We start from the raw sequence: 27,262 nt of genomic DNA, 5'->3' as shown, positions 1-27,262 counted from the left end.
GTAAAGAGAGAAACTGTCTGTATTTCTTAATTGTAAATGGCACCAAATTGTATTCAAACTTGAGCCACACTTATGGAGCTCCACAGTTCTTTTCCTGGTGTTTTGGTTGACATCTCTTGATGTTCCCATGTCACAGAAACAGGCTCTGTGTTTTGCCTTATATGCATCCACAGCTGTGCCACCAATTTACTCACATGGACTCTACGAACCTATCAGAAGCTTCTTCAGCTCAGAATGGAATCGTCTGCAGTTTTCTTATTAATTAACAATAAACTTAGTGTACATGTACTCCTAAATTTGATCAAAGTGATAAAAATAGACAGCTCTGTCTCTCTTTATTCTGACATTTAACTAATTCAAAAGATATTTCAATATTTATCTAAAACAAAAGTTTACTCTAAATTGATGTTGTACAGTAAAAATGTTTTATGTTTTCTCCCTAAAGTGTATGTAAATATCTGGTTACAAATGTGAATATCCTGCTGTGTACTCAAATCCCTCTTGTTTTGCATAGAAATATACTGAACAACATACAAAGCATAATATATAAAATAACATTTACCTGAGTTTTTTCTTTGAAAGAAGCCTCTAATGTCCATTCTTATGTTTCAGTACATAACTGAAACCGATTTAGTCGGGGAGGGTAAGAACTGAAAATATGAAATAAACACACGTAAGCTAAGACTCTCTAAAAAAAATAGCATTTGTTCGGCTTTTCATTTCGCCATTTGTTGATTCACTTGAAGAGCAAGTAACGTAATATTGGTCAAGTGATCAGTTTGATATCAATCTTTCGTGATGCACCGTCATATTTACATTATTTGTACGGTACGAATGATTTGCTTTGGTACCTGCTCAAACTTAAGCTCTCCTTAGTATGGCTGGCTCCGTTTCTCCAACAGCGCACTCACAGGCAGCAGCTGCCCCGCCCCCTCGCTCAGTCGCTTAGTGCCTGAGCTCGGATCATACCAATATCAGGGGGGGATTCAGGCACAGTCGTAAATTCCCACAGTGTGCACTATGTGCTTCGAATATTGTGTGTACTTTTTGTTTTATACAGTTGTCAGCCAGACATCTAACTATGAAAAAATTACACTCCAAAAGACCCCGGGCTTCTGACAAAACAACCCGGGCTTAAGCCCAGTAAGCCACCCCCACGCTCCGCCCCTGCTTGAACATCCGATGACCTGTATAGTGCACTCTATGTAATATTTTGTATTGAATTAATTGAAGACTGGGATTTCTGATTAGATGAAAGGTTTGTAAGCAAGTCTGAGACCAGAAGTTTTGGTCTAAGTTAGCTGATAAATCCGCTTCCCATTTTGCAATAGGAAGTGATATTGATTCATCTGTTTTAGAAAGCATTCTGTATATTTTGGAAAGTAATTTGGGGGTTTTAAGAGTAAGAAATTGAACCACACTTGGTGGTGTTTGTAGTTCAACTTGACCCGGTTTAAATTTCTTTTTTACTATGGATTTAATTTGTTGATATTCTAAAAATCTTTTCTTGTTGATCCCATATTGTGTAACTAGTCCGTCAAATGAAATAAATTCTGTTCCTTCTAGTATATGTTCTAAATATTTGATTCCTTTACCACTCCAATCTGAAAAGTTTATCATATTATTGTTTTGTAATATGTCAGGGTTGTTCCAGATAGGTGTACGTTTGCATGGGATTAATGAAGACTCCGTGAATTTTAGAAACTCCCACCATGCTGTCAGAGAAGAGCTGATGTTGACGCTTTTAAAGCATTCATGTCGTTGGATGTTTGAGCTGATAAATGGTAGATCTGAAATCTCTAGATTATTGCAAAGTGCTTGTTCTACATCTAGCCAAGGTTCATCTAAGACGGTATGTTTTAGCCATCCTGAGATAAACTGAAGCCTGTTGGCTAAGAAGTAGTGCTGAAAGTTAGGTAGTTCTAATCCTCCTTTATCCTTGGTCTTTTGTAGTGTTTTTAAGCTTATACGTGGGGGTTTATTTTTCCAAAGGAATTTGGACATACATGAATCTAGAGATCTGAACCAATCTTGTGGCGGTTTAGTTGGGATCATTGAGAATAAATAATTTTTTTTTGGTAAGACCATCATTTTTATAGCGGCAACCCTTCCCATGAGTGATATGGGTAGACATTTCCACCTAGCCAGATCACCTTCTACCTTCTTTAAAAGTGGGATGTGGTTTAATTTAGTTAGATCTGCAAGCTTGGGAGAAACATTAATACCTAAATATTTTATATTTCCCGATTGCAGTGGTGTTGAAGAGGAATTATGGAGGGAGCAATTAATCGGTAGGACTGTAGATTTTGACCAGTTAATTGAGTAATCTGATATTCTTGCAAAAGAGTTTATCAATTCAATCACCACAGAGATATTGGTTTGTGAATTTTGGAGAAAGAGTAACACATCATCCGCATAAAGGCTGATTTTATGTTCCACGTTCTTGCATTTTATGCCCTTAATTACTGAATTCTGTCTAATTGCTGCTGCTAGTGGTTCAATAAAAATTGCAAACAGTGAAGGGGAGAGTGGGCATCCCTGCCTGGTGCCCCTCAAGAGACAGAAGCTGGAGGATGTCTGGTCATTTGTTCTGACACAAGCTGTTGGGGAATTATATAATATTTTTAACCAGTTTATGAAAGAGGATCCAAAACCAAATTTGTGTAAAGTTGCAAATAGAAATTTCCAGTTAACTCTGTCAAATGCTTTTTCTGCGTCTAAAGAGAATATTGTAGTTTCTAGGTTTTTACTGTATGAGTAGTCCATCAAATTAAGTAATCTGCGTGTATTTGTTGATGAGTGCCTACCTTTTATGAAACCAGTTTGGTCAGGATGAATTAAGAGGGGGGTTATTTTCTCCAGTCTTTTTGAGAGAGCTTTGCAGATTATTTTAAGGTCTACATTTATAAGGGATATTGGACGATAGCTTGAGGGATATACAGGGTCTTTGCCTGGTTTTAGCAGGAGATTAATGTTTGCAGAATTCATATTTGATGGAAGTCTGCCCTTTTCTTTGATTTCCAACAACGTTCTGTAGAAAACTGGTGCTAGAATCGACCAGAATTCTTTGTAGAATTCTGCAGGAAAGCCGTCTGGACCTGGAGCCTTATTATTGGGCATACTTATCAGGGCTTCCTGGAGTTCACCTGGTGTCAGTGGTGAATCCAGTGCCATTGCTTGAGTGTCTAATAATTTTGGAAGAGTTATGTTGTCCAAAAACTGATCAATTTCTTTTTTAGATGGGTTTATTTGTGGTGAATACAACGTGTTATAGAAATCCCTGAAAATGTTGTTTATTTGTATCGGTTCATATATTGTGTTCCCAGATGAATCTTGAACAGCACATATAGTTGTTTTTTCTTTATTTATTTTTAGCTGGTTTGCTAGAAATTGACCGGATTTATTACCATGTTCATAATTTTGTAAGCGTAGTCTTTGTACTAAGAATTTTGTTTTTTTTTATCAATTATCTCATTTAATTCTAGTTTTGTTTTGCATATTTTGTTCAATGTTTCCTGATCTTGGTGGGACGCGTAGGCTTCTTCTAGTGATTTGATGTTTTTTTCTAATTCCTGAATATTTTTGTTTTCTTTTTTCTTTTTATGTGATGAGAAAGAAATTATTTTACCTCTCATCACAGCTTTCCCTGCTTCCCATAGAACAGAAGCTGATGTTTCGGGAGTGTCATTATAGTCTAAATATGAAGTCCACTCTTTTTTAAAATATTTAATAAAGTCTTCATCTTTAAGTAGTGATGTATTAAATCTCCAGTTTTTACTTGGCGTAGTATTATTCTTGTGCATTAGTTTTAAAGATACAGGAGCATGATCGCTGACAGCTATAGGGTGAATCTCAGTGTCTGAAATGTCACTCAGCAGTGAGCTGCTGACCAAAAAATAATCCAGACGAGAGTAGGAGTGATGGACATGTGAGAAAAAAGTATATTCCTTACTGGTGGGGTGAAGGGAGCGCCATGCATCGCAAAGACCAAAGTCGCTCATATACTGTTTGATTATATTTGTGGACTGCCAATTACGCTGAGTTCCCGCTGTATTGAGCCTATCCATGTCTTCATTTAGTCCAAGGTTGAGGTCGCCTCCAAGAACAAGTGTGCCATCTAAGTGTTAAGAGAGTGCACTGAAAAAACCGTGAAAGAATGAGGGATCATCAACATTTGGACCATATACACTTGCAATACATAGCTTTTTATCAAGTATAGATAGTTTAATGATTAAGAATCTGCCCTCTGGATCTATAACTGTATCGAGTACTGTGAAATTAATATTTTTATGTATTAAAATTGCTGCTCCCCTTTGTCTAGAATTATAACAAGCTGAGAACATATTAGGAAACTCAGGTGTTTTAAGTTCGTTCGAACCTCTAAGAGGTCTGTGGGTCTCTTGTAAAAGGACAACATCTGCCTGTAGTTTTTTGAGTTGGTTAAATATTTTTAACCTCTTTTCTCTGGAGCCAGCTCCATTTATATTCCATGTAATGAACCTCAGTGTACCCATAGATGTTTGTGTATAACTAGGGATGTATGCTGTGTGCGTCGCTTAGACAGGTGGAGAGAATACGTCACTTGTTCATAAATAAAAAGAAGGAGAGAGAGAAAAAATGTGTGGCGAGATGCTCCCTGAGTCTGACTATGTGTTTGCATAGTTACTAATATGAGTAGGCTTGGCTTAAGTGTGTGTATCCTAAACGACTGTGTGCGCTGTCTGACTGAAGTAAATGTGCTGCCGTTGAGCGCATGGTGTGTATGTGTCGAAATAAAGGGTGTTGTTTGTGGATGAGTGTCGAAGCAGGTGATCGAGGCAGTGAAAGGAATAAAGAAAGAAACCAAGGACAGGGGTGAGCAGCATAAAAGCAAGAGGGGGAAAAGAGAGAGAGAAAAAAAACGAGAAGAAAAAAACAAAAAACAAAACGTAAACATTCCAATTAAATCATTGACGGAGAGTGACGGTGTTAATTCTGCTATGAAATCACACTTTAAGATGCGATTTGATACTAGTAAGTTAAACAGATGTTAATGCAAGTTAGTGTGAGTGGATAGGGAAATGGTGTAGCTGATTCTTATCTGGTGTGAGGTTAATACAGCCACGGAGTGATGTTGGGGTCGCGGTGGAGCTGTCCGTCCACGTACAGCCGGTCCACAGCGATGACAGCGCGGGAGCCCTTCTGGATGAAGCCGCGTCGGATTGGGAAGAGGACCCTGCGTCGTTCCAAGATCTCTTTGGGGAACTGGTCGTTCACGCTGAAGTCCGTTCCTTTTAATTCCCTGCCGCGGCTTTTCACCTGTTGTTTTTGTTTGAAGTGGCCGAATTTGGCCACGATAGGACGTGGTCTCCCGGCCGTAGCCCGAATGGGGCCGAGGCGATGTACCCGATCGAAGACGATGTTCTTCACAGTGTCCTCCGGCAGCTTCAGGTGGATTTTGATGAAGCTTTTTACCGTGGTCTCCGCGTCCTCTCCAGCGGCTTCTGGAATACCAGAAAATACCAGATTATCACACATGCTACGAGCTTGTAGATCAATAACTGTTTCTTTTATTTTTTTTATTTTCTCTATTGAGCTGGGTAACATTTTCTGTGAGACATTTCACCGACTCCCTTAGCGTGGCATTTTCAGCAGCAAGCGTTTCCACCTGCTGCTGGCTGTACTCCAGGGATTCTCGCAAGCATTTAAATTCTCGGTGAAGAATCTCCACCAAGGACAGCCTTGCGTCGAAACTGGACAATCGCTTGTCGATTGACTCCAGTATGTCGGCAATATCTTTGCCGGCTGGCGATGTTGAGCCGGGGGAATCTGCCGGGCGTTGTCTTTTCGACGACGGCGTCTCAGCTTTGGCCGGGGAAGCTGCACACTGGGCCTTCTTCATCACGAGATCCTGAAAGCACTGATCAATATAATCTTGGAGAGTCTCTAAACTCTCCCCGTTGTTCTCCAGGGTGTTGGAGATTATTTAGACAAATATTGTTAGTTATAAGACAATTGATAAGTGTATTTGGTAATAGGGGGAGACCGGGGATAGTTGTAACGTGGGTCAGTTGTAACACTTCCAATTTCTCCAATCAAGGCTAAGTTTCAAATGATGTGACTCATCCTGTGCATGCCCAATTCAGTTCTGCTATCACATGTGAAAAATCAGCACATTTTGTCAAACACAGACAATTTAACATCAAAAAAAGTAATTTGTATGCCAAAAAGTAAGTTTTTCTACTTTATTTCAATTTCTAATAGCATTATCTGCTTTGCAGTTAAACTCATCAAACTTAAATTATGTTATTTGTATGTCTATGGGGATATATTCTGTGTAGGTCTTTAGTGCTAATGTTTTAGCCGTTGGCTGTAATGTTAGCTAGTTCATGGCTATAGGAGTCTGGGTCAGTTGTAACAGCAACAGTCTGGGTTAGTTGTAACAATAATGCAGATGCTACAACTTACCACACTTTTACTTTAACTTATATTAAACAAGTTGGGGCAACGACATCAGCAGAGAGAGGTTCACTGGTCACTTTTGTATATGCGGTTAATGCCATTGGCAACACAATTCCTCCACTGTTTGTGTTCCCACACATACATTATGCAGACCACTGTGTCAGAGATGGACCAGTAGGAAGTACTGGTAGTGGAAATAAATCAGGATGGGTGCAAGAAACAGATTTCCTCATCTTTCTGAAGCACTTTGCAAACCACACCAAGGTAAGCCATGATAAAAAGTAATGGAATTGCGATGCTGGTGAACAACTACACTTTTTCAGCTTCATTGTTATGTTCAAAATTGGTGCAAGAGTTGTCGGTTATAATGCCCACTGAGCCAATGAGGCCAAACTCAAGGAAGACCAACCAAAATTAATGAAATATTCAGTTGCAGAAAATTCCATAATTTGTCTTTTTTGGGGGGTTGGAATATGTTCAAAAGCTGGATTTCTGCATTCTGTCACACACACACATAATTACATAAATGGCTCTAAGTGCATTCATGTGTTGAATAAACAAAGATTACATGTTAATGTTTTGTTAGTACCCTTATTTCATTGTGTTACATTTCACCCCAGGATATGTTACAACTAACCCAGACTAGGGGGTTAATTGTAACATTTCACTCTTCGTGTTTGAGACCATACCATGCAATGAGTAATTGTGCTGCAGAGAAAATAGCTGCACTATTTAATAGCAGAGACATGTAAATACTTTGCATTACATTTTGAATCCACTACCTTAAAAGAGCTCCAATTTACAGACAGAAATGTCAAAAATGTTACAACTATCCCCGGTCTCCCCTACTGAAGCTTAAATGAATTTGTTCAAATCTAAACTACCATTTGCTTTAATTTTCCGCCAACAATCTCCGGCGTCTGACGTCAGTTACAACATGAGTCGCTTACCTTGTCCGTCACTTGTCCTTTTTTCAGACTAAAATCAAATTAACAAACTAAAATCAAAGCATTCTTTGATTTTAGTCTGTTAGCCCACAAGCTGAGTTTTTATCAGAGTCCTGCATGAGTCAGTGTTATTTCACTGACACCATCACAGTTTTACACACCTGTTCTGTATGACTTTGTCTCAGGTTTGCGGTGATATCCAGCACTCTGAGCTGATGGCAGATCTGGTCAGTCCACAGTAGCTTCAACCACTAAATTATCTCTAACACATCACCAAACCAAAGTCTTCCTGCTAAGAGTACATCAAAGGTGAAAAGCGAGCCTAGAATGTCATCATTTCTGCTCTCCTCTTTCTTCTTCTTCTACTTCTGGACCGCACACATCTGTCGCTGCCCTACTCAGGTCGATCTAATGAAAATCAGCCAGAAATAATAATCAGAAATCCAAATGTAGAATTTATAGTTCCCCATTGATGCAATTTGGTTATTAAATTTAAGAAGCAGTCTGTAATGCTCACCCCAGCATAGTTGAAGCAGATCATCAAAGCATGCTGAACACTTTCTACCATTCCACATGTGCATTTTCTATCCAGGTACTCAACAGCACCAAACCATAATTGTGAATCCATGGCTTTGATCTGGTGAAAATCACCCTACCCCTACTGTTCATCTTTACACACAACAGATGGTGTTTCTGTATCTTAATATATGACTGAATGAAAAGTAATGACAACCGTTATTTTCAATCTTCCATTGCTTCTACCTGTTGTTTCTCTGTATTATTGTCGGATCTTTACCTTCAAATAAAGTGCCTTCAATATAAACTGCCTTGAGGTAACTTGTTGTAATTTGGTGTTTTATTAAGAAAATTGAACTATTGTGGCAGAAAAGTTGGATGCAAACCAAGACTAAAAGTCCTCAGGCAGGAGTCATAGCTGGGCTTTAGCATCTGGGTCACCCACTTTACCCAGGGAGCTAAACCAGCATCTCCAACAGGTGATTTGTTTGTCTGGCAGTTTCAGGCTGGGAAAGCTTGTTAAACTTTAACAAAACATTATTTGGCACCAACGTGAATGATTTGGGTCATGTTTATCACGTCTGAGTCAGGGAGCAAAGGTCACCTCCTTTATGCAGGATTTCACCTTATGCCAACAGGGGAAAAAAATCACGAGTTCTTAAACAAGCTGTAGGTCATGTTACTACACACATTTCAATATGTAAGCATTTCATCATGTTTTAGAGTCTCAGAGTTATTTCAGCCTCATCTTCACATATTTTCACAAATATTCACATTATCTCCGAGATCCAGTTGTGAAATTTTTTCCCTCAGTGTAACCGATTGCAACACAACAAATGACTGACCAGTGATTAGTGTTTTACAGTGATTACGACAGAAAGCCTGTTTCTGCCACTGCTGCCAAGCATTTGCTCTTTTCAGCTTGTTCAATTGTGGAGGTTTTTACATTCTTTACCTTACAATATAAAGCACCTTGAGGCAACTGTTGTTTTTTGGCACTATATATAAATATAAATGAATTGAACTGGTAGCAACTTTATGAATGAGAAAATGAAAACAAGTGTCAGTCAGCTGGTTCATGTCCAGCAGGTGGGGAGGAATCAGTGAGTTTGTTACTCCAGTTACTTACTGAGAGGTAAAGTTAAAGAAAACGAGTTTCCTTCATCGCACTAAACCTGCCCACTAAACATGACCCTGAATGAACCCATATGTAAAGGACTGTAGGTTTTAAGCAGGATCACGTAATGGCAACACAATAGATGAGGAAAGTGGGGGAACTCTGACGACATCTAGTGGACATCTTGAAGATGACGGGTCTGAACAGAGAGCAATGCAGGTCTGTGGAGAAGATTGCAGCACACTGTGAAATATGAACTATGAATAATATCTACATCTGTAATGATGTAATCAAAATAGGCTCCATGTAGTTTAAGTTCTGTTACTGTACTTATGAAGCAAACTGCACACACAGAGTTGGCAAACATTGAGTTTACTTGCATTTAGGCAAAATGATATAAACACTTATCATGAGCCAATATAGCACATTTAACTGCTTTTATTTAGCAGGGATTACACAATACACAAAATTAGTCACAAACATTTTAATCAAATCTTGCAACATGTTGCTAAGAATAACCAGGACAACCAGGTCAAAGCCATACTGAAGTATAACCTTCATTAACATAAATCACAAAGAAAACATATTTAAATAAAAATTGTATACTTGTCTTGAACTTTTTTAAATCTTTAGTCCTGTGTATCAAAACTTATTTATTGGCTGATAAAAAGGAATCACATCATGGTTGTTACAAGGAACAAGTGATGAAAAACTCATTTTCATGTTTGTTTTCTTCTATACTGAAGAAGAAATACAAGTTTCTGTGGTAAATATTAAAAGAGCATCCATGTTCAATAAATATTTGTGTCACCTTTAAAGACCAATAAAAAAAAATCAAGCTTAGAGAAACATAAAGTCAGGGCTGGAACAAACAACATAGAGTGCCCTTCACTGCTGTGGACAGGAAATGTACCGTGACTTGGAGCATGAGGTCATTTTCTACCTCGGGTGCTGCAGTGATTTGGTTTGTCACTCAGGTGGATCCTTAGATGAAAATTCAGTCCTGATTTCCAACTGAATCTTTCCCCACAGGAGCTACAAATATATGGTTTCTCACCTGTGTGGATCCTTCTGTGACTTTTCATAGTCGACAAGTCTCTAAACTCTTTCCTACAGACGTTGCAAGAATACGCTTTCTCACCGGTGTGGATTCTCAAATGAGTTTCTAGTCCTGATTTCTTACCAAATCTTTTCCCACATGTGCTACAGAAATACGGCTTCTCGCCTGTGTGGATTCTCACGTGACTTTCAAATCCGGATTTCTTATTAAATCTTTTCCCACAGGTGATGCAAAAATATGGCTTCTCGCCTGCGTGGATCCTTACGTGAGTTTCCAATCCTGATTTCCAAATGAATCTTTTCCCACAGGTGCTACAAGAATGTGGCTTCTCACTTGTGTGAACTCTCATGTGTCTCGTCAGGTTGGATTTACACTGAAAAGTTTTTCCACAAGTGTCACAGCTTACAGATTTTTTACTTGTATCAGTTTCACTCCGAGACTTATCTGTTCGGTTTTTGTGACGTCTCCTTTTCTTCAGCTCCGCATTTCTAGTTGATCCCGAGTCCACATGCTGGTTTTCTTCCTGTTCCTCAAGCTCTGGTTCAGGAAAGTTAAGAGCAAGGAGCTGGTCATCGTTTGGTTCTGATTCACTGAGGTCACTTTCCTCAAAACTAGAAGTCACCATAAAACTATTGATCTCCTGCTTCAGTACAATCTCCTCCAGCTCCTGACTGGTGCAGAGTTCCTCCTGTTCCTCTTTAATCTGTGGAGGATCTGGGTCCTCCTGGTCCAGACTTGAGTTCCTCTCCTGCTGATTGGCGACAAACTCCTCCTCCTTACAGGCAGTTTGCTGGTGGAGGTCTAAACGAACAATAAAAAAAATGTAATTATAGAAAAAGACTTCTGAGAAGATAAAGTTTTAGTTAAAGTCTGTAATGAGGGCATGTTGCTCACATTTGCAGGTGAAATTAAAAGTGTGTAAAAATGAAGTTATTTGTGCACTCTGATGCAAATGAGAACTTGAGTTCTGACATTTTTCAGCAACATTAAGAGTAAAAAAACCTTTCAAACAAAAAAGAACTCACTTATTACTGACTGACTGATGATCTATTTTGGAGTTGATCTCGAAACTGATCTACATCTTGATATTTTTCAAAATAATCTTCACTATTGGGGGTGGCTGTAGCTCAGGCGGTAGAGCAGATCATCTACTGATCGGTTCGATTCCCGGCTTCACCTAGTCTGCATTTCAAATATCCTTGGGCAAGATACTAACTCCAAGTTGCCTCAAGTTGCTCTTTGATCTGTGGAATGTGTGTCTGAATGTTGGTAGAAAGCACTAAGAAAAATGTGCTTGTGCGAATGGGAGTGAGTGGGTGAATGCACAAGTTTTGTAAAGCGCTTTGAGTGCTCAAGATTGAGTAGAAAAGCGCTATATAAGAACCAGTCCAATTAAAACTCCCTGTCATGTTTTCACGAATACACATTAAATAGATCTGACTGATACAAACTGTAGGTTTAATATTAATGTTAACACTTCAGAAAAGCGATTACAGTTTTACCGCTGGTCTGTAAATCTTTCTCAGGTTTCCAGATGTTATGCAGCTGTCTGAGCCGCTCTTCCCCGCTCCAGACGACGATGCCTTCATCCTCGTGTTTCACTACAAGCTGTTCTCCCTCTTGACTGATGCAGAGTTCCTCCTGTTCCTCTTTGATCTGTGGGGGATCTGTGTCCTCCTGGTCCAGATTGAAGTTCCTCTCCTGCTTCCAGACCTGCTGGCCAGCCAGATCTTCCTCCTCCTTACACTTCATGTTGATGTGGGACTTGAGGAACAAAGTAAAAAGAAAAAGATTAGACAGGTAAAGGTGCAGCCTCAGTCAGCAGGGCTGTACACTGTGAGCATGTTGCTCACATATGTGAGAGAGGTTTGTACAAATGTTTCAGAAGCACCATGTGACTCCCTCTCTTTGTTGGAAAGTCTTATTAATTCACTTTATAACTATTACTTTGAAGATACATTTCTACCATCACAAAAATATTATGACCTCTTTAAAAACAAACAACGGCAACTACATGACTTAAATTCCATGTTTAGATGAAGGTAATGGTCAATGCCTTTTGACAGGGGAAAAACCTCCACACAGAAGAATCTTACTTGGCTGAATCATAAATTATTCACCATGATTAAAACTGCAGATGAGCAATAATCTGCATTTTATTTTAGCCAAAGAGGAATGTTTCTGTTTGTCTGTGATCTGACTTTTTCTGCTGGGTCCAAATTTCATTTTATCCTGTGTAAGTTTGTTTCTCTTCCTGTTAACTAGCAAAGTCAAAATCACCTTGATTCATTTAACTTTAATTCAATTATAAATGTAATCATTTTATTGAACAATTAATTTCATTTCAATGAAAAACAATTACTTAAAAGAAAGAGATTAAGTTGGAGAGAGACATGTGGCCATCTTTTAGTGAGTTAGACCCTGATTAAGGGCTATTTTTAAAAGTAAAGCCCATCTCTCAAAGTCCCTGCCGGCCTGCCTCCACCTCGGGAAGTCTGTGGGTGCAGACGGAGGTGAGGAGCACCACAGGCGGCAGAGAACTGTCTGTAGCCCCGGAGTGAGGCGTCGTGAACCGAAGCAGACAGCGAACTGTGGCACAGTGCAGAAAACCGAAGCTTTCCCTCCCTGTTTGGTTTTGATGTGTCTCATGAAAGTCTATTGTTAAAAGTTTACCTTTAAAAAAAACGGACGCACTTGTTTGATTAGCTGCTCTCTGATTTTAGCCTGTTAGCTTACAGACTGAGCTCAGATCGTTCCTGTGTTAGTTCATTGAGAACATCACAGTTTTACATACCTGCTGCGTGACTTCATCTCGGGTCTCCGGCTGATATACAGCAGTCTGAGCCAGTGGCGGATCTCATCATCCTGGACGACTGTTTTTAATGTTTTTAACCACGGAGATTTCTTCTGCATCATCAGTCTCTCATTGTTAAACTCTCCCAGAAACTGAAGACAGTTGTGCCATTTCCGCGCTTCTTCTTCTTCTATTGAGTAGACGGCAGACTACACATGTCCAAGGGTAATACTGTCCTCCTCAGGCCATTGGCATCAAGTCAAAGCCTTAAAGTCTGGTACTTTGCGCATGGTCATTTTTTACGAACAGCAGAATCACAAGACAAAGCGTGCCAATGTTTATACTTTTCACTGTGACTGCCAAATAGATGAAAAAGTAGATGTTAAAAAACAACTTATAGTTTTGTCATTGGGCTGGTAGAAAGCTATGAGTTTCTGTCCCTTTGTCTGACCTTAGAGACTTATTTTAAAAGGAAACATTACAATCCTTTAAAGCAAGTATTTTCACCTCTGTTCCCCCCTCTGTACTTAGCTTTTTTGTTGTCATGTCAGTAATTGTCCAGTTGATGGCTCCCTTGGATCACAAGCCTGTCTCATGAGTCCAAGTGAATATATTCTTAATAAACAGCTTTGAAGAATTTGTGACCAACTTTGTTTCATTCGGAACATCATCATCATGAGTCAAACTCACTCTTGGATCTACAAAATATTTAACAAAAACAAACATCACTGAATCATAAGGTATTTGCTCCAACTCTTAGTCCAGAAACACATGAGTGAACTAGATCAGCTGCTCCTCCAGTTCAGCTGTGGATTTATATCATTATTTATATTTGTAAAGTGGATATGCAGTTTTTCAGTACTAATATAAGCATTTTATATCATTGCTTTATTGACAGATGTTTGGTGTTCAAGGTCAGGCATCAGTTTGAAAAAAACAAACAAACACACTGAGTTGAACTTGAACTTCCTACTGACAAAAACTAAAATTGGTGCAAAAATAACCAGAAACATATAAGAAGCATCCTGGAGGTGCTGCAGACAAGATAGGACCAATAACATGTCAACAGGAAATCCTTTTTACTAATTTGTTTATTTCTTTTTAGATTTTTACTCTCCATTTTAAGCCATGATGTTTGCTGATACTGTGTTCCTACTGTTTGTTCTCATTAATAGTTCTGTTTTTAACATTCTGTGCTGAAGCTGGAGGAAATGTTTCTACAGTGTCAGATGATACAGCTCCAAACTAAATAAGTGACTAACTAACGATGCTTTAATACACTTTACTATAAATTATGATATAGTGCACTTTCTTAAAATTTCTTATTGCTCTGTAATTAATTGTTTTCTTTATAAATGTACAAATGAGAATAAAATCTGTGTGATAAAGGAAGGTCTGTAGACTTCTCTGTTAAGATCAGTGAAGAGAAACAACAACATACAAATACCTAAGAAAAATATTCAGTAAACATTTAGAAGATAGAGAAGTTTATGTTGTCATGTGGAGAAATTTTTCAAATAAAAATATCCATAAGCATTGATAGTCTCCATGGCTGAACAGACACAGGAAAGAGCTCCACCTATAAAACGTAAAAACATCAAGACAACATGTTGAAGATGTCGAGGTACTGCCCATAATGTTTGACTGACATCTGATTTATGTGCAGCACATAAATACCACAATAATGATGGAGAGAAACTAAAAGGGAACTAAAATACAGATTTAAACTTACAACAATATGAAAGACTTCAGTCTATTTCACTTTAATCAACTCAGCAGTGGCTCCATAATAGTAAAGCCTCAGTCCAGCATAGAGCGGCTGAGTGAATGTGGTCTGGACTCTGTGGAGGAGAGTCATGGTTTCAGAGACGCTGTAGAAGGACAAAATACCTGCTCTGTGATCCAGGTACACTCCTACTCTGGAGGAACGAGGACCTGAGACACAAGTTTTAATGTTGTTGTACCGAAATGTAAAACTGTTGTTGTTACAATCTAATGACCAAGATTTGTCATTATATCCAAATCTACATTCATAACCCCCTCCTTCTCTGCTGATATTCTTGTATGCGACTGCTACATCAACTCCTCCCCCTCTCCACTCCACCTCCCAGTAACAACGTCCAGTCAGACTCTCTCTACTCAGGACCTGAGACCAATAAGTGAATCTGTCTGGATGATCAGAATAAGACTGTCCAAATAAACTGAATGTTACTTTTCTGTTCCCCTCTGATAATAACAGCTGTTTGTTTGCTGTGTTTGGATCCAGTGTGATTTCACATGAATATTTTAAGAATCCAGCTCTGGTCTTTGGCTCTGGTTGTGACAGTGAAACATCCACTTCAGTGACTGTCAGTGAGATGTTTGTCCGTTCCTCTCTCAGAATGTCCTGTAGTTTATCTCTGACCTCTGACACAGCTGCTGTCACATCCTCAAAGTAGCTCAGAGGACGGATATTGATGCTGGATGAGTCTGTAGACTCACTGAGTGCTGACAGTGAGGGGTAGTTGTGTAGAAACTGGATGTGATCCTCTGTGTGTGAGAGCTGCTTCAGCTCAGCATCTTTCCTCTTCAGCTCAGTGATCTCCTGCTCCAGCTTCTCCTGAAGCTCTTTGACTCGACTCACTTCAGTTTCCTGCTGGGATCTGATCTGCTGCTTCACATCAGAGCTTCTTTTCTGGATGAGATGGATCAGCTCAGTGAAGATCTTCTCACTGTGCTCCACTGTTTGATCAGCAGACTGATTGATGGCCTCCACCTCCTGTTGAAGCAGCTTCACATCTTTCTCTCTGTCCTGGATTCTCTGCTGGATGTTTTGTCGACTCACCTCCAGCTCTCTCTGCCTCTCAGTCCTTTCTGCTGCAGCTGAGACTGTGTCGTGGCCTTTATGTTCATCCACAGAGCAGAGATAACAGATACTCTGCTGATCAGTACGGCAGAACATCTTCATCACCTCATCATGACGAGAGCAGATCTTCTCCTGGAGCTTCTTGGAGGGCTCCACCAGCTTGTGTTTCTTGAATGTAGGTGAATCATAATGAGGCTGAAGGTGTTTCTCACAGTAAGATGCCAGACAGACTAAACAGGACTTGAAGGCTTTCATTTTTCTTCCAGTGCAGACATCACAGGCCACATCTTCAGGTCCAGCATAGCAGTGATCAGCAGGAGCAGCTTGGAGTCCAGTCTTCTTCAGCTGCTCCACTAAAACTGCTAACATGGTGTTTTTCACCAGGACAGGCCTCGCTGTGAAAGTCTGTCTGCACTGAGGGCAGCTGTAGATTTTCTTCTTTTCCTCTTCATCCCAGAAGCTTTCAATACACTTCATGCAGTAGCTGTGTCCACAGGGAATAGCCACCGGATTCTTCAGTAGATCCAAACAGATCGAACAAGAGAAGGTTTCTCGGTCCAGCTGAACACTTTTCTGCGCCATTTCACCCAACAGTGTCAGTGACTGTGTGAGTTTCACTTCCTCAGAACTGAAACTGCTCTGATCTGAACAACATAGGTTTCTGTAGCGAATGGGATCTGTCAGCTCTTATACGTCACCACATGTTGGTTGCACCCATCTTCAAACTGCAGATCAGAAGGGGAGGGAACAAGGGAACATGTGGACAGAGAGGAGGTGCTGAGTTAGAGAGCAGGAAGAGGGAGGGTTATCAGACACTAATTCAATCCTGGAACATGTGAGCCTGTGAGTTTTTCATTTAAAAATAGCACTGCTCAGCCTTTAAAGTTGTTAAATAAACTTAACATTTAAAAGACAATCTTTTTATGTAAATTAGTTTAAATTATCATTTTAGTCATTACAGGATATCAAATACTGCAGCTGAACTAAGAAATTGTTGTAGAAAAAAGCAATAAAAGGTCGTTCCCCCTCTGTCCCCTCCTGGTCACCTGTGCCTCAATTTTATGAGATGAGATGGATCAGCTCAGTGAAGATCTTCTCACTGTGCTCACTGTTTTATCAGCAGACTGATTTTATTCCACAACCTAGACATCCACATTACTCACACTCTCATAACACATACATATAGGGCCTTGGGATCGGGCATGTTATACGGTGTCCAGAGGACAGTCTTTGTATTCAACCTCACCTCTGGCGCCGGTGCCCACCTCTCAGTTTTAAATGCATGTAGACATTGAGGGTTCTCAGGAGGGGCCGTGCTGTACAGTACATGTACAGTGTCCATTTGTGTCTGTATCCAGGTTGGATGAGCGCCGAGTATTTGTATATGTGTGCATGAGGGTGGGAATGCATGTTTGGGTCTGTGTGTGCCTAGTCTTAGACTCCACCCCCTTGGAACATCTCAGGCCCTCCAAGGTATGGAGGCCTATTTCCCCTCACCACACTCCCTGGTTGATGAACTCAGACATCGGTGCATACTTGGTGTCCAGGGCTGGGCGCTCAGGTCTGTACCAGCTCACTGCTGGTACGGCTGCTCTGTGGGGCCTGGTGCCTGTGGCTCGGTCGGGCCCCTTGCGGGGGCTCGATTCACTCTGGCACAGCTGACTGCCGGCAGAGCCCGCGTGTACGTCACTGCCGCCCCCTCTGGCTTCTGCTCTGTGGCTGTTGGGTGACCCCTCATCTGGGGTTCTCCTCAGCTCTTCCCAGGAAGGTGGCACGGTTGCCCCTCCGGTGGTCCTCTTTGGGCGCTCGCACTCTGGGGGCCTCTGGATGTCTGGGGCCTGGATCTCCTCCATGCCTGCTTCATGCCCTGGGGGACGGGGCTGTGGCTCCCCACACCTTCTAGCAGATCGTTACATGGAGAAGCCTTTTGAATAGAAGAGCGCTCATCCACACAGGTGTTCACGCACACAAGCTACACCTTTCTTGGCTGCTACCTCAAACCACATTGTGCGATGTCAATCTTGCGTGCTGCACAATCACATTCAGTATTTAATATTTACTGTTATTTACACTTAGCTAGATTATTGCAATGGTGTTGTGTTATTATGTTGCTCTCTTTTTTGCTTGTTTTCTCTTATTTTCTTCTCTCAACAGGTGACCTGGGAGATATTTTTTAAGTGCCCTTTCTCACTGTCCCTCTTCCCCCTTTCTTCCTTCCTTCCTTCCTTCCTTCCTTCCTATCCCCCAGTCATGTCTGTCCTATCTGTAACAACTGAAAATAAATTAAAATAAATAAATAATAACAAAGGTTGATCAAATAGACCAATATGGCAAGGCCGTGATGGTCCATTTGGTAAATTAAGTTAGTTGGGCATCTTTTTTGGCCTTCAGACAATAATTCTGATGGCTAAAAAACAACAAGGAAAGAAAGAAAGAGAAAAAAGTAATAAAAATGTATCTAAAACATCTTTTAAGATGAATCTTTTTATGATTGAGTAAAAAAAAAAATGCTAAAATTCGAGTGCAGTGTTGAGTAAAATGGTTTTATTAAAATTTAATTGACCCTTTGAAATTATTTGTTGGAAGTCTTAAATCCCACTGAACAGGGGAAGAGAAAGAGACAGAGACACAAAGATAGCAACACAGAGGTAAATAAACATGGAGACAAGACACTGAGAATAAGACAGAAGGGGAAATGCCCAAAGTCTCATATCTCTGACAAGTTAAGTCACTTTTATTCATAAAAAAAACCCAGAACTTAAATATAATTATAAACCACACATAAACATAATCATACACTCAACAAAAATATAAACGCAACACCTTTGTTTCTGCTCCGATTTGACATGGGATGGACATAAAGACCTAAAAGTCACTCCAGATACACAATATTACCATCCCTCCCAAACATTGTTCACAAATCAGTCTAAATGTGTGATAGTGGGCACTTCTGCTTTGCTGAGATAATCCATCCCACCTCACAGGTGTGCCACATCAAGATGCTGATCTGACATCATGAGTAGCGCACAGGTGTACCTCAGACTGCCCACAACAAAAGGCCACCCTGGAATGTGCAGTTTTTTGCTTTATTGGGGGTCTGGGGACTCAGAACCGGTCAGTATCTGGTGTGACCACCATTTGCCTCATGCAGTGCAACACATCGTCTTCGCATGGAGTCTATCAGATTGTCAATTGTGGCCTGTGGAATGTTGGTCCACTCCTCTTCAATGGCTGTGCGAGGTTGTTGGATATTAGTGGGAACTGGTACACGCTGTCGTATACGCCGGTCAAGCACATCCAGAACATGCTCAATGGGTGACATGTCCGGTGAGTATGCTGGCCATGCAAGAACTGGGACATTCTCAGCTTCCAAGAACTGTGTACAGATCCTTGCAACATGGGGCCGTGCATTATCTTGCTGGAACATGAGGTGATGTTCATGGATGTATGGCACAACAATGGGCCTCAGGATCTCATCACGGTATCTCTGTGCATTCAGAATGCCATCAATGAAATGCACCCGTGTTCTTCGTCCATAACAGATGCCTGCCCATACCATAACCCCACCACCACCATGGGCCACTCGATCCACAACATTGACATCAGCAAAGCGCTCACCCACACGACGCCACACACGCTGTCTGCCATCTGCCCTGAACAATGTGAACCGAGATTCATCCGTGAAGAGAACACCTCTCCAACATGCCAGACGCCATCGAATGTGAGCATTTGCCCACACAAGTCTGTTACGGCGACGAGCTGGAGTCAGGTCAAGACCCCGATGAGGACGACGGGCATGCAGTTGAGCCTCCCTGAGACGGTTTCTGACAGTTTGTGCAGAAATTGTTTGGTTATGCACACCAATTGTTCCAGCAGCTGTCTGAGTGGCTGGTCTCAGACGATCTTGGAGGTGAACCTGCTGGATGTGGAGGTCCTGGGCTGGTGTGGTTACACGTGGTCTGCGGTTGTGAGGCCGGTTGGATGTGCTGCCATATTCTCTGAAACGCCTGTGGAGACGGCTTATGGTTGAGGGATGGACATTCAATGCACGGGCAACAGATCTGGTTGACATTCCTGCTGTCAGCATGCCAATTGCACGCTCCCTCAATGCTTGTGGCATCTGTGGCATTTTGCTGTGAGACAAAACTGCACATTCCAGGGTGGCCTTTTGTTGTGGGCAGTCTGAGGTACACCTGTGCACTACTCATGATGTCAGATCAGCATCCTGATGTGGCACACCTGTGAGGTGGGATGGATTATCTCAGCAAAGCAGAAGTGCTCACTATCACACATTTAGACTGATTTGTGAACAATGTTTGGGAGGGATGGTAATATTGTGTATCTGGAGTGACTTTTAGGTCTTTATGTCCATCCCATGTCAAATCGGAGCAGAAACAAAGGTGTTGCGTTTATATTTTTGTTGAGTGTAGAACAATTAAAAGTAAAACATACCAAAAACACATCAAATGGAGAGTGAAGCAAATATTATTAATAACAACAAATGCACATATTAATAATATAAACCAAAATCCTTCAATAAAAAGGCTACAAACAGAAACAACAATTTGAAACAGCAATAAGAAAACAGTGAAAGTGACTACAGATATAGACCTTCCTAGGGAGGCCTGAAGTGCAAACATACCCTCTACACTCCCTTCATAAAACAGGGGACCATGATTACCACCATAGTTGGCCGGTCTGAAGGCACTGACCTCAACTTCCATACAATGTTTGAGCAGGACAACCAGGACAGACCCACAACATACAGAGCCTTAAGTGACCGCAGGCAAATCTCATCCACCCCACCACCACAGTAATGGGCAAGTCTCCCTGCCCACTGTACAAAATGTGCTTCACAGACGTTGTTTCATGTTGTAAAGATTGTGCCTTAAAAAAATAGCCACAAGAAGTTTTAAAGAAATCTTTATTTCACTTTTAAGACACATAACCAACACCAACATACGAATCAACAGGATGAGCACATGCTGAAATTCAGTCTTCATGAAAATCGAGATTAAATCACAAAATGTTTGGTCTCATGTGTGTTTCTTTCCAGCTTTGACTCTGTGGAGTAAAACCTCTCCACTAAACAAAAAAATAAAACATCTCAGCAACTTTTTTGTCACCTCCACAGCTCAACACGATACAAATATCACATCAAATGAATGTAAATACGCGTTTCATCTTCATTACAGGTTTTAATGGAATATGCAACAAACAGAATTAGGGCTGTGACATATCATATGATCTGCAATAATACTGGTATAAATGTTTACAAAAAAGTGTGTTTAGAGGAACATCATGTGTTTGCATTCACCCCAATGAGTCAACCCCAGTCATGTCTCACAGCCAGAGCCATATGTCGGGCTCCAGTCACAGTTTGGTAGCTGAATGTTCGCAAAATATGCAAGAAAACTTTTCCCACTGAAAGTGAAAAAAGCAAACCTGTTACAACACTTTAAGCAAAAACACACTTGAGTACAACCGGGCTGTGAAGGCACGTGAGCAGGAGATACTAGCAGCAGTGATGTGCGACCCAAAGGTAAACAAATGATTCAACCATGCATCACTGGAGCACTCGCGAGTTACATTTCATATAACAGCAAGAGCAGTCAGTGGATGGAAATTACTGATGTGCTACACGGTGGAAAAGCAGGAGGTTAAAAAGCTCGACCCAAGATGAAACAAACCAGGTAGAATTTCTTTTCCTTATATGCAGAGGTGGAAAGAGTACTAAAATATTTTACTCAAGTAAAAGTACTATTACTTTGCTGAAATTTTACTCAAGTACAAGTAAAATTACCTGTCTAAAAATGTACTCAAGTAAAAGTAAAAAGTAGCTCATTTAAAATGTACTCAGAGTAAAAGTTACATAGTTACTTTTCTGTCAGCAGGAGGACAGCCGCTTCTGAGTAGTGCAAAAAAGGACAGTGGGATATAAATCTCAAAGTAGTTCTTTTTTAGTGAAAAGAAAAACTTTACAAATTAAAGTGCAGTGGCAGTTAAACTGCAAGTCTATACATGAAAATGGATAATGGTCACCAAACCAATCAACCAAACCAAACCGTCAGGTATCACAGTGTTTTCAATACAAAACCATATCATTCTTTCACATGAGAATGTGTTCTAAACTGTCAAATAAGAGAACAAGTACTGAACTGAACGGCAGCTGCTTTAAAAATGTTTTTGAATTTTTTAAACTTGGCCCTGCCCTACTGTACCTCTAGATTAAAGTTCCTTTGTATCCATCCTAGAGTGTTACTCTCTGAACTTCCTGTTAATTTTGAGGAGCAGTTGATTTTCAGAGTTAGTAGAGTTCATCCTTGCTCACTTTGCAGTGAACAGTAGTCCAGCACAGCTAAAGAGACGCTCGAAGGCAGCTGAGGCAGGCAGGCCAGTGTTAAGTTTGAGAGAAAGTTTTTTGATGTCCCTAATAAGACATCAATGCATTACATAGCTACCGCTGGTAAATTATACCAATATACCTCGTGGGGTTTTTTTTATTGGACAGTAACAGGCTAGTTAACGGGAGGTTGCAAGTGCTAATTAACAAGTAACAGAAGTCAGCTGTCTTTGACTAATCTAAGGTAAGTGAGCGCTCTGTTATTCTTTTGCCTGCAGTGTGAACATATGTGGGTTAAGTAAGAAAGTAGCCGCTTCTGTCTTTAATTTAACTATTTTTTTAAATAAATTCTTATTATTAACAAACAGGAAAAACGTAGGTAAACACATTTTCTTTTGGCAATTTACCAACCCAGTAAAAAAAATGTAAGTTGCGTGGACAACAACGTGCCCGATTACAGCAAGTTGCTAGTACCAACCAACGTTATCTGTGTTCTTCACAGATGTCTTAACTTAATGTGATTAATTTGAACACAGCCTTTTTGCTACCATAACGGTACGAGTTGTATTTAACTTACCTCCACATGCTTGCGCAGGTTTGATGTGGAATTTTTAAAAGCTGCTAACTCGGTCTCTCTGGGCAAACACAGCTTACACTGCATAATAAAGCTGTTGCCTTTCTTGCACTTGAAGCCGAAATGGTCCCTTAAATACGGCCAGGGGTTCACATCCGTTTCTTCGAGTTCAGGGTCAGCAGAATTCGACGGGGCTTCTTTTTTCACTGGATCCATAACACCGATGTCAGACTCCATCTTTAACGTGACCTTAGCGCCAATTTGTTCTACTACCCATCATTCCCTGCAGTATTTCCGAAGTGCAATGGTTTTTTTAATTTACTCAGTAACGGGTGTGATTGAAAACGTAGCGAACTACAATACTTTTTAAAAAATATACTTAAGTAAAAGTAAAATTACAGACTTGAAAAATGACTTTAAAAAGTACAAATACACAAAAAAACTACTCAATTACAGTAACGCAAGTAAATGTAATTCGTTACTTTCCACCTCTGCTTATATGACAGAATTGTGCAGGCTCCGCATTACAAGGTTATTTTGGATATTAAGCTAGAGTGTAAGCACTTGTAATACACTTTTCTTAAAACTTCCAGGAAAAACACCCCTGAGGATACTTATGTGCTCATATTTCATGTATGCCGTGTCACTAACATTGCACTATAATGTTGTTCATAGAGTATTTAAAGGTAGAATGGGAGGCAGAGCCTTCAGCTTTTAAGATTAGACTTAAAACTTTCCTTGTTGCAGATGGGGGTCCCTCCCTGAGCCTGGCTCTGCTGGAGGTTTCTTCCTGTTAAAAAGGAGTTTTTCCTTCCCACTGTCGCCAAAACGCTTGCTAATAGGGGGTCATATGACTGTTTGGGTTTTCTCTGTTTTCATTGTATTATTGTTGGGTCTTTACCTTACAATATCAAGCACCTTGAGGTGGCCACATTTTCACACTTTGAATTAGCTAAGCTGTCATCAGTGACAGCAGCTCACTGGAAGAGAAAGATGGAAAATCCATCATTTACTTACACATATAAATGCTGCTGCCTGCCAAGCTGATAAAATGTACATTATTTTTTTTAAATGTAAGTTTCTTGAAATATTATTTTGAGGCTATATCTCCCACCCCTACATACAATAAACAATACAGAGTTTTTTAAGGAAGGAGGTCATCTGATCTGCTCTGATCTGGCTTCTCAGTGGACTGCTTCATCTGACAGTTCTCCCACTTTTAACTAGTGTGAATCCTCATGTGTCTTTGTAACTGTATCCTCTGAATGAAGCTTTTCCCACAGGTGCTACATGAATGAGGCTTTTCACCTGTGTGAATTCTCATGTGAGTTTTCAAGTTTATCATCTGACTGAATCCCCTCCCACAGGTGCCGCAGGAGTGCAGCTTCTCGCCTGTGTGGCTTCTCTGGTGTCTCTCCAGTGTTGGTTTCTGACTGAAGCTTTTCCCGCAGGTGCTACAAGAATAAGGCTTCTCACCTGTGTGAACTGTCATGTGCTTTTTGAACGTTGATTGGTCTCTAAATTCTTTTCCGCAGATGCCACAAGAATACGGCTTCTCACCTGTGTGGATTCTCATGTGAGTTTTCAAGTTTATCATCAGGCTGAATCTTTTTCCGCAGGTGCTACAAGAATGTGGCTTCTCACCTGTGTGAACCCTCATATGTCTCGTTAGTTTGGATCTGTACTCAAAGGTTTTTCCACAAATCTCACATTTCACAAACTTTTTACTTGTGTCAGTTTTACGCTGACTCTCTGACACAGGAAAGTTGTCTTGCTGATCTCTGCTCTCTGGTTCAGGAGAGCTGGAAGAAAGGAGATGTTCACTGTCCAGCTCTGGCTCACTTTCCTCATAAGTAGGAGCCACCATGAAGATAATAATGCCTTCAGTCTCCTGCTTCACTACAAGCTGATCTACGTCCTGACTGGTGCAAGGTTCCTCCTCTTCCTCTTTTATCTGTGGAAGCTCCGGATCCTCCTGGTCGAGGCTGAAGTTTCTCTCCTGGTCCCCAAAAACCAGTTCCTCCTCACATTCATGCTGTTGTGGGAAAGCTGAGGTGACAAATGGACAAAATTACTTGTCTTAGATAAATATAGAAGTATAACAAGAATGACTACTCGGCAGTGGTGTCTACAGCTGTCCATTTCCAACTCTACAACAGAGTTTAATCAAAATATCATCAGAAATATCATCATATCATTTACCCAGACGTGGAAACTGTTAAAATAAGATTTCATGCACTCACTTCTAACACGTTAGTAAATTTCTATGCACCAATCACAGTTTGTCCACCAATTACTGTTGGAAAGATGTTTATGTAAATGATAAGACAAACATCAGACAGAAGGGGAAATTTAAAAGTAGGATTAAAATATGGGGATAAAAAGCAGCGAAGCTCTCAGAAAACCTCGACTAACAATCAGCTGAGTTTATTTAAACACTGGCCTTGAAGAACTCTGATGTGTTTCCAAAATATCTTTATTGAATGAATTAAAGTCATATTAATTTTTAGGTAAGACCATTACGGTTTTACATACCCCTGCTGTGTAAGTTCATTTCAGGTTTCCAGATGTTATCCAGCTGTCTGAGCTGCTCTTCTTCAGTCCAGATGAGGCCTTCATCCTCCTGTTTGAGTACAATCTTTTCTACGTCATCGCTGATGCAGAGTTCCTCCTCTTCCTCTTTGATCTGTGGAGGATCTGGGCCCTCCTGGTCCAGACTGGAGTTCCTCTCCTGGTTGGAGACCTGCTGGTCATACAGGCCCTCCTCTTCCTCACACTTCATGTTAGGGGGAGATCTTGAGGAACAAAGGGTCACTGAGGAAAAAGGTTAATAATGTGATGACAGGAAAACACATCTGAGCAAATATAGTCCACTCTGAGCATGTCCTCATATGGGAGTGAAATTTAAACTGTACAAATGTGAACAATGAAAGTGTAAGTTACTCTCGAGCTCTGATACTCTTATTAGGAAAGTTCAGAGTACAAATCATTCAGGTAGCTGCTGCCAGCTTCACGCTGCAAGTAAATGTTTGTCATTGTTGTAGATTAAACTGAAAATCTCACAGTGCCATAGCAGATAAGTACCAGTCAGGTTTCACAGCCAGTCATTGCACAGAATCAACCCAACTAAAGTCATCAGTGATCTGAAGATTATTAGGGACTCAGAGTTTCAGTCTTAGTTCTATTTGATCTCATTGCTGCCTTTGATACTGTTGATCATGACATTTTAAATCAAAGGTTTCATCATTTAGTTGGTTTAACCGGACAGTTTTCAATTGGCTCTCGACCTTTGACCCAGTTAAACCTCTCAGGTCATCAGGTTCAGATCTGTTAACTGTTCCCAAAATCAGATGTAAGTGTGCTAAGAGTGTGTTCAGTTACTGTGCTCCTGTTCTTTGGAGCATGCAGCCATAGTTTGCCTGCTGTGGCTGCATTCAAAACTAACAACTATGTTTCCATGCTTTGTGAATAACACTGACATCTGTGAGATTTGAGCTGATTTAGTTCGAGTTAAGACTGTTTATTAGAACATTACAAAGTTATTTTAAAAACTTCATCATTTTCTTGAACCCAAATATAATTCAGTTGAAAAATATACATTTTAACATGAGGTGAGGATGGTGGGGGAGGCACGATGGTCTTGTAGGGTTAGACCCTGATTAAGGGGTATTTTTGAAAGTAAAGCCCATCTCTCAAAGTCCCTGCCGGCCTGCCTCCACCTCGGGAAGCCTGTGGGTGCAGACGGAGGTGAGGAGCACCACAGGCGGCAGAGAACTGTCTGTAGCCCCGGAGTGAGGGTCAGAGAGCCGAAGCAGACAGCGAACTGTGGCACAGTGCAGAAAACAGAAGCTTTCCCTCCCTGCCTCCTTTATCTTAATCTTCTAAATAAATCTTCTATAAAGGCACTTTCTCTCGGTCTCAAGGTTTGTTTAATGCTAAAAGTTCACCGTAAAAAAGAGACGCACTTGTGTGATTAGCCGCTCCCTGATTTCAGTATGTTAGCCTACAAGCTGAGCTCTGATCAGGTCCTACATGAGTTGTATTCTTGTGTTAGTCCACTGAGACCATCGCAGTTTTACCTGTTATGCGTAACTTTATCTCGGGTTTCCGGCTGATATCCAGCAGTCTCTGCTGAAGGTTGAGCTCATACTGGACGATCAGACGTTCTGTTAACCTCAGAGCAGATTTCTTCTGCAGCAGTCAGCCAGTCTCTCCACTATTGCGTCAAACCCTGAAATGTTTCTCAGTCGTAGCACAAAAATAAACTCTTCCAGCTAACAGTCCGTCACACATGAAGCTAGCATCCATCAGAGCCTGTGAGCAGCACGAAGCAGCGCCCCACTTCAGCAGCTGCATCCATAGGCCGTGAAGGCCGAACCGAGCGGCTTTAAATGGGACGGTCTCGCTTACGTCGCGCTGCGCCTGTTGCCTAGCAACCGCCACAGAAGCGATTCATTGGTATCCGAGGCCGAGAGACGTTCACGGACAGGTACAAGGTCGTTAAGCTGGGTCCTGGAGCCAACAGCAACGTTAACGCCAACGACATGTAAATTGTATGTTACACTTGGGAAAAAATGTATCAAAAGTGGAAATAAAATATTTCTTTATTCATTTGCATTTCATTT

General features: G+C 40.8%; 3 protein-coding genes across 5 annotated transcripts; all 3 read right to left on the bottom strand.

The window, feature by feature from the left end:
• Positions 1-9,377: 9,377 nt before the first annotated feature.
• LOC146552966 (uncharacterized) lies at positions 9,378-11,841 on the bottom strand. The gene is made up of 2 exons (XM_085255574.1): positions 11,584-11,841; positions 9,378-10,882 (listed from the first exon to the last, which is right to left on the bottom strand). The coding sequence occupies exons 1-2, from the start codon at positions 11,831-11,833 to the stop codon at positions 9,954-9,956; spliced, it is 1,179 nt and encodes a 392-aa protein (XP_085111700.1). The 5' UTR covers positions 11,834-11,841; the 3' UTR covers positions 9,378-9,953.
• A 2,110-nt stretch (positions 11,842-13,951) lies between these two features.
• LOC146552965 (tripartite motif-containing protein 16-like) lies at positions 13,952-16,332 on the bottom strand. Of its 2 annotated transcripts, XM_085255435.1 has the most exons (2): positions 16,193-16,332; positions 13,952-16,144 (listed from the first exon to the last, which is right to left on the bottom strand). In XM_085255435.1, exons 1-2 carry the CDS (start codon positions 16,300-16,302, stop codon positions 14,629-14,631), a joined length of 1,626 nt encoding a protein of 541 aa, XP_085111561.1. In that variant the 5' UTR covers positions 16,303-16,332; the 3' UTR covers positions 13,952-14,628. The 2 variants fall into 2 exon arrangements, with proteins under 2 accessions (XP_085111561.1, XP_085111560.1); XM_085255434.1 differs by having other exon boundaries at positions 13,952-16,332.
• Positions 16,333-20,627: 4,295 nt separating this feature from the next.
• LOC146552964 (uncharacterized) lies at positions 20,628-27,029 on the bottom strand. 2 transcript variants are annotated; one of them, XM_085255535.1, is made up of 4 exons: positions 26,717-27,027; positions 25,173-25,451; positions 24,198-24,686; positions 20,628-23,916 (listed from the first exon to the last, which is right to left on the bottom strand). In XM_085255535.1, the coding sequence occupies exons 2-4, from the start codon at positions 25,417-25,419 to the stop codon at positions 23,861-23,863; spliced, it is 792 nt and encodes a 263-aa protein (XP_085111661.1). In that variant the 5' UTR covers positions 25,420-25,451; positions 26,717-27,027; the 3' UTR covers positions 20,628-23,860. The 2 variants fall into 2 exon arrangements, with proteins under 2 accessions (XP_085111661.1, XP_085111660.1); XM_085255534.1 differs by having other exon boundaries at positions 20,628-24,686; positions 26,717-27,029.
• Between the last annotated feature and the right edge of the window lie 233 nt (positions 27,030-27,262).

Source organism: Mchenga conophoros, linkage group LG18 (genome assembly GCF_057382185.1).
Source record: "Mchenga conophoros isolate Kocher_MC1m ecotype Shallow Benthic linkage group LG18, M_conophoros_male_GT1.1, whole genome shotgun sequence".
NCBI classification, from domain to species: domain Eukaryota; kingdom Metazoa; phylum Chordata; class Actinopteri; order Cichliformes; family Cichlidae; genus Mchenga; species Mchenga conophoros.
Note: the sequence above shows the minus strand (reverse complement) of the source record. Positions and strands in the feature narration are given on the sequence as shown.

Bases quoted from the DNA above. Each gene is read 5' to 3' on its own strand.
- LOC146552965 (XM_085255434.1), bottom strand. From the start codon at position 16,302: ATGGCGCAGAAAAGTGTTCAGCTGGACCGAGAAACCTTCTCTTGTTCG.
- LOC146552964 (XM_085255534.1), bottom strand. From the start codon at position 25,419: ATGAAGTGTGAGGAAGAGGAGGGCCTGTATGACCAGCAGGTCTCCAAC. The intron at 24,687-25,172 runs GTATGTAAAACC...TTGTCACCTCAG, and splicing joins AATGAACTTACACAGCAGGG to CTTTCCCACAACAGCATGAA.
- LOC146552966 (XM_085255574.1), bottom strand. From the start codon at position 11,833: ATGAAGTGTAAGGAGGAGGAAGATCTGGCTGGCCAGCAGGTCTGGAAG. The intron at 10,883-11,583 runs GTAAAACTGTAA...TTGTTCGTTTAG, and splicing joins GAAAGATTTACAGACCAGCG to ACCTCCACCAGCAAACTGCC.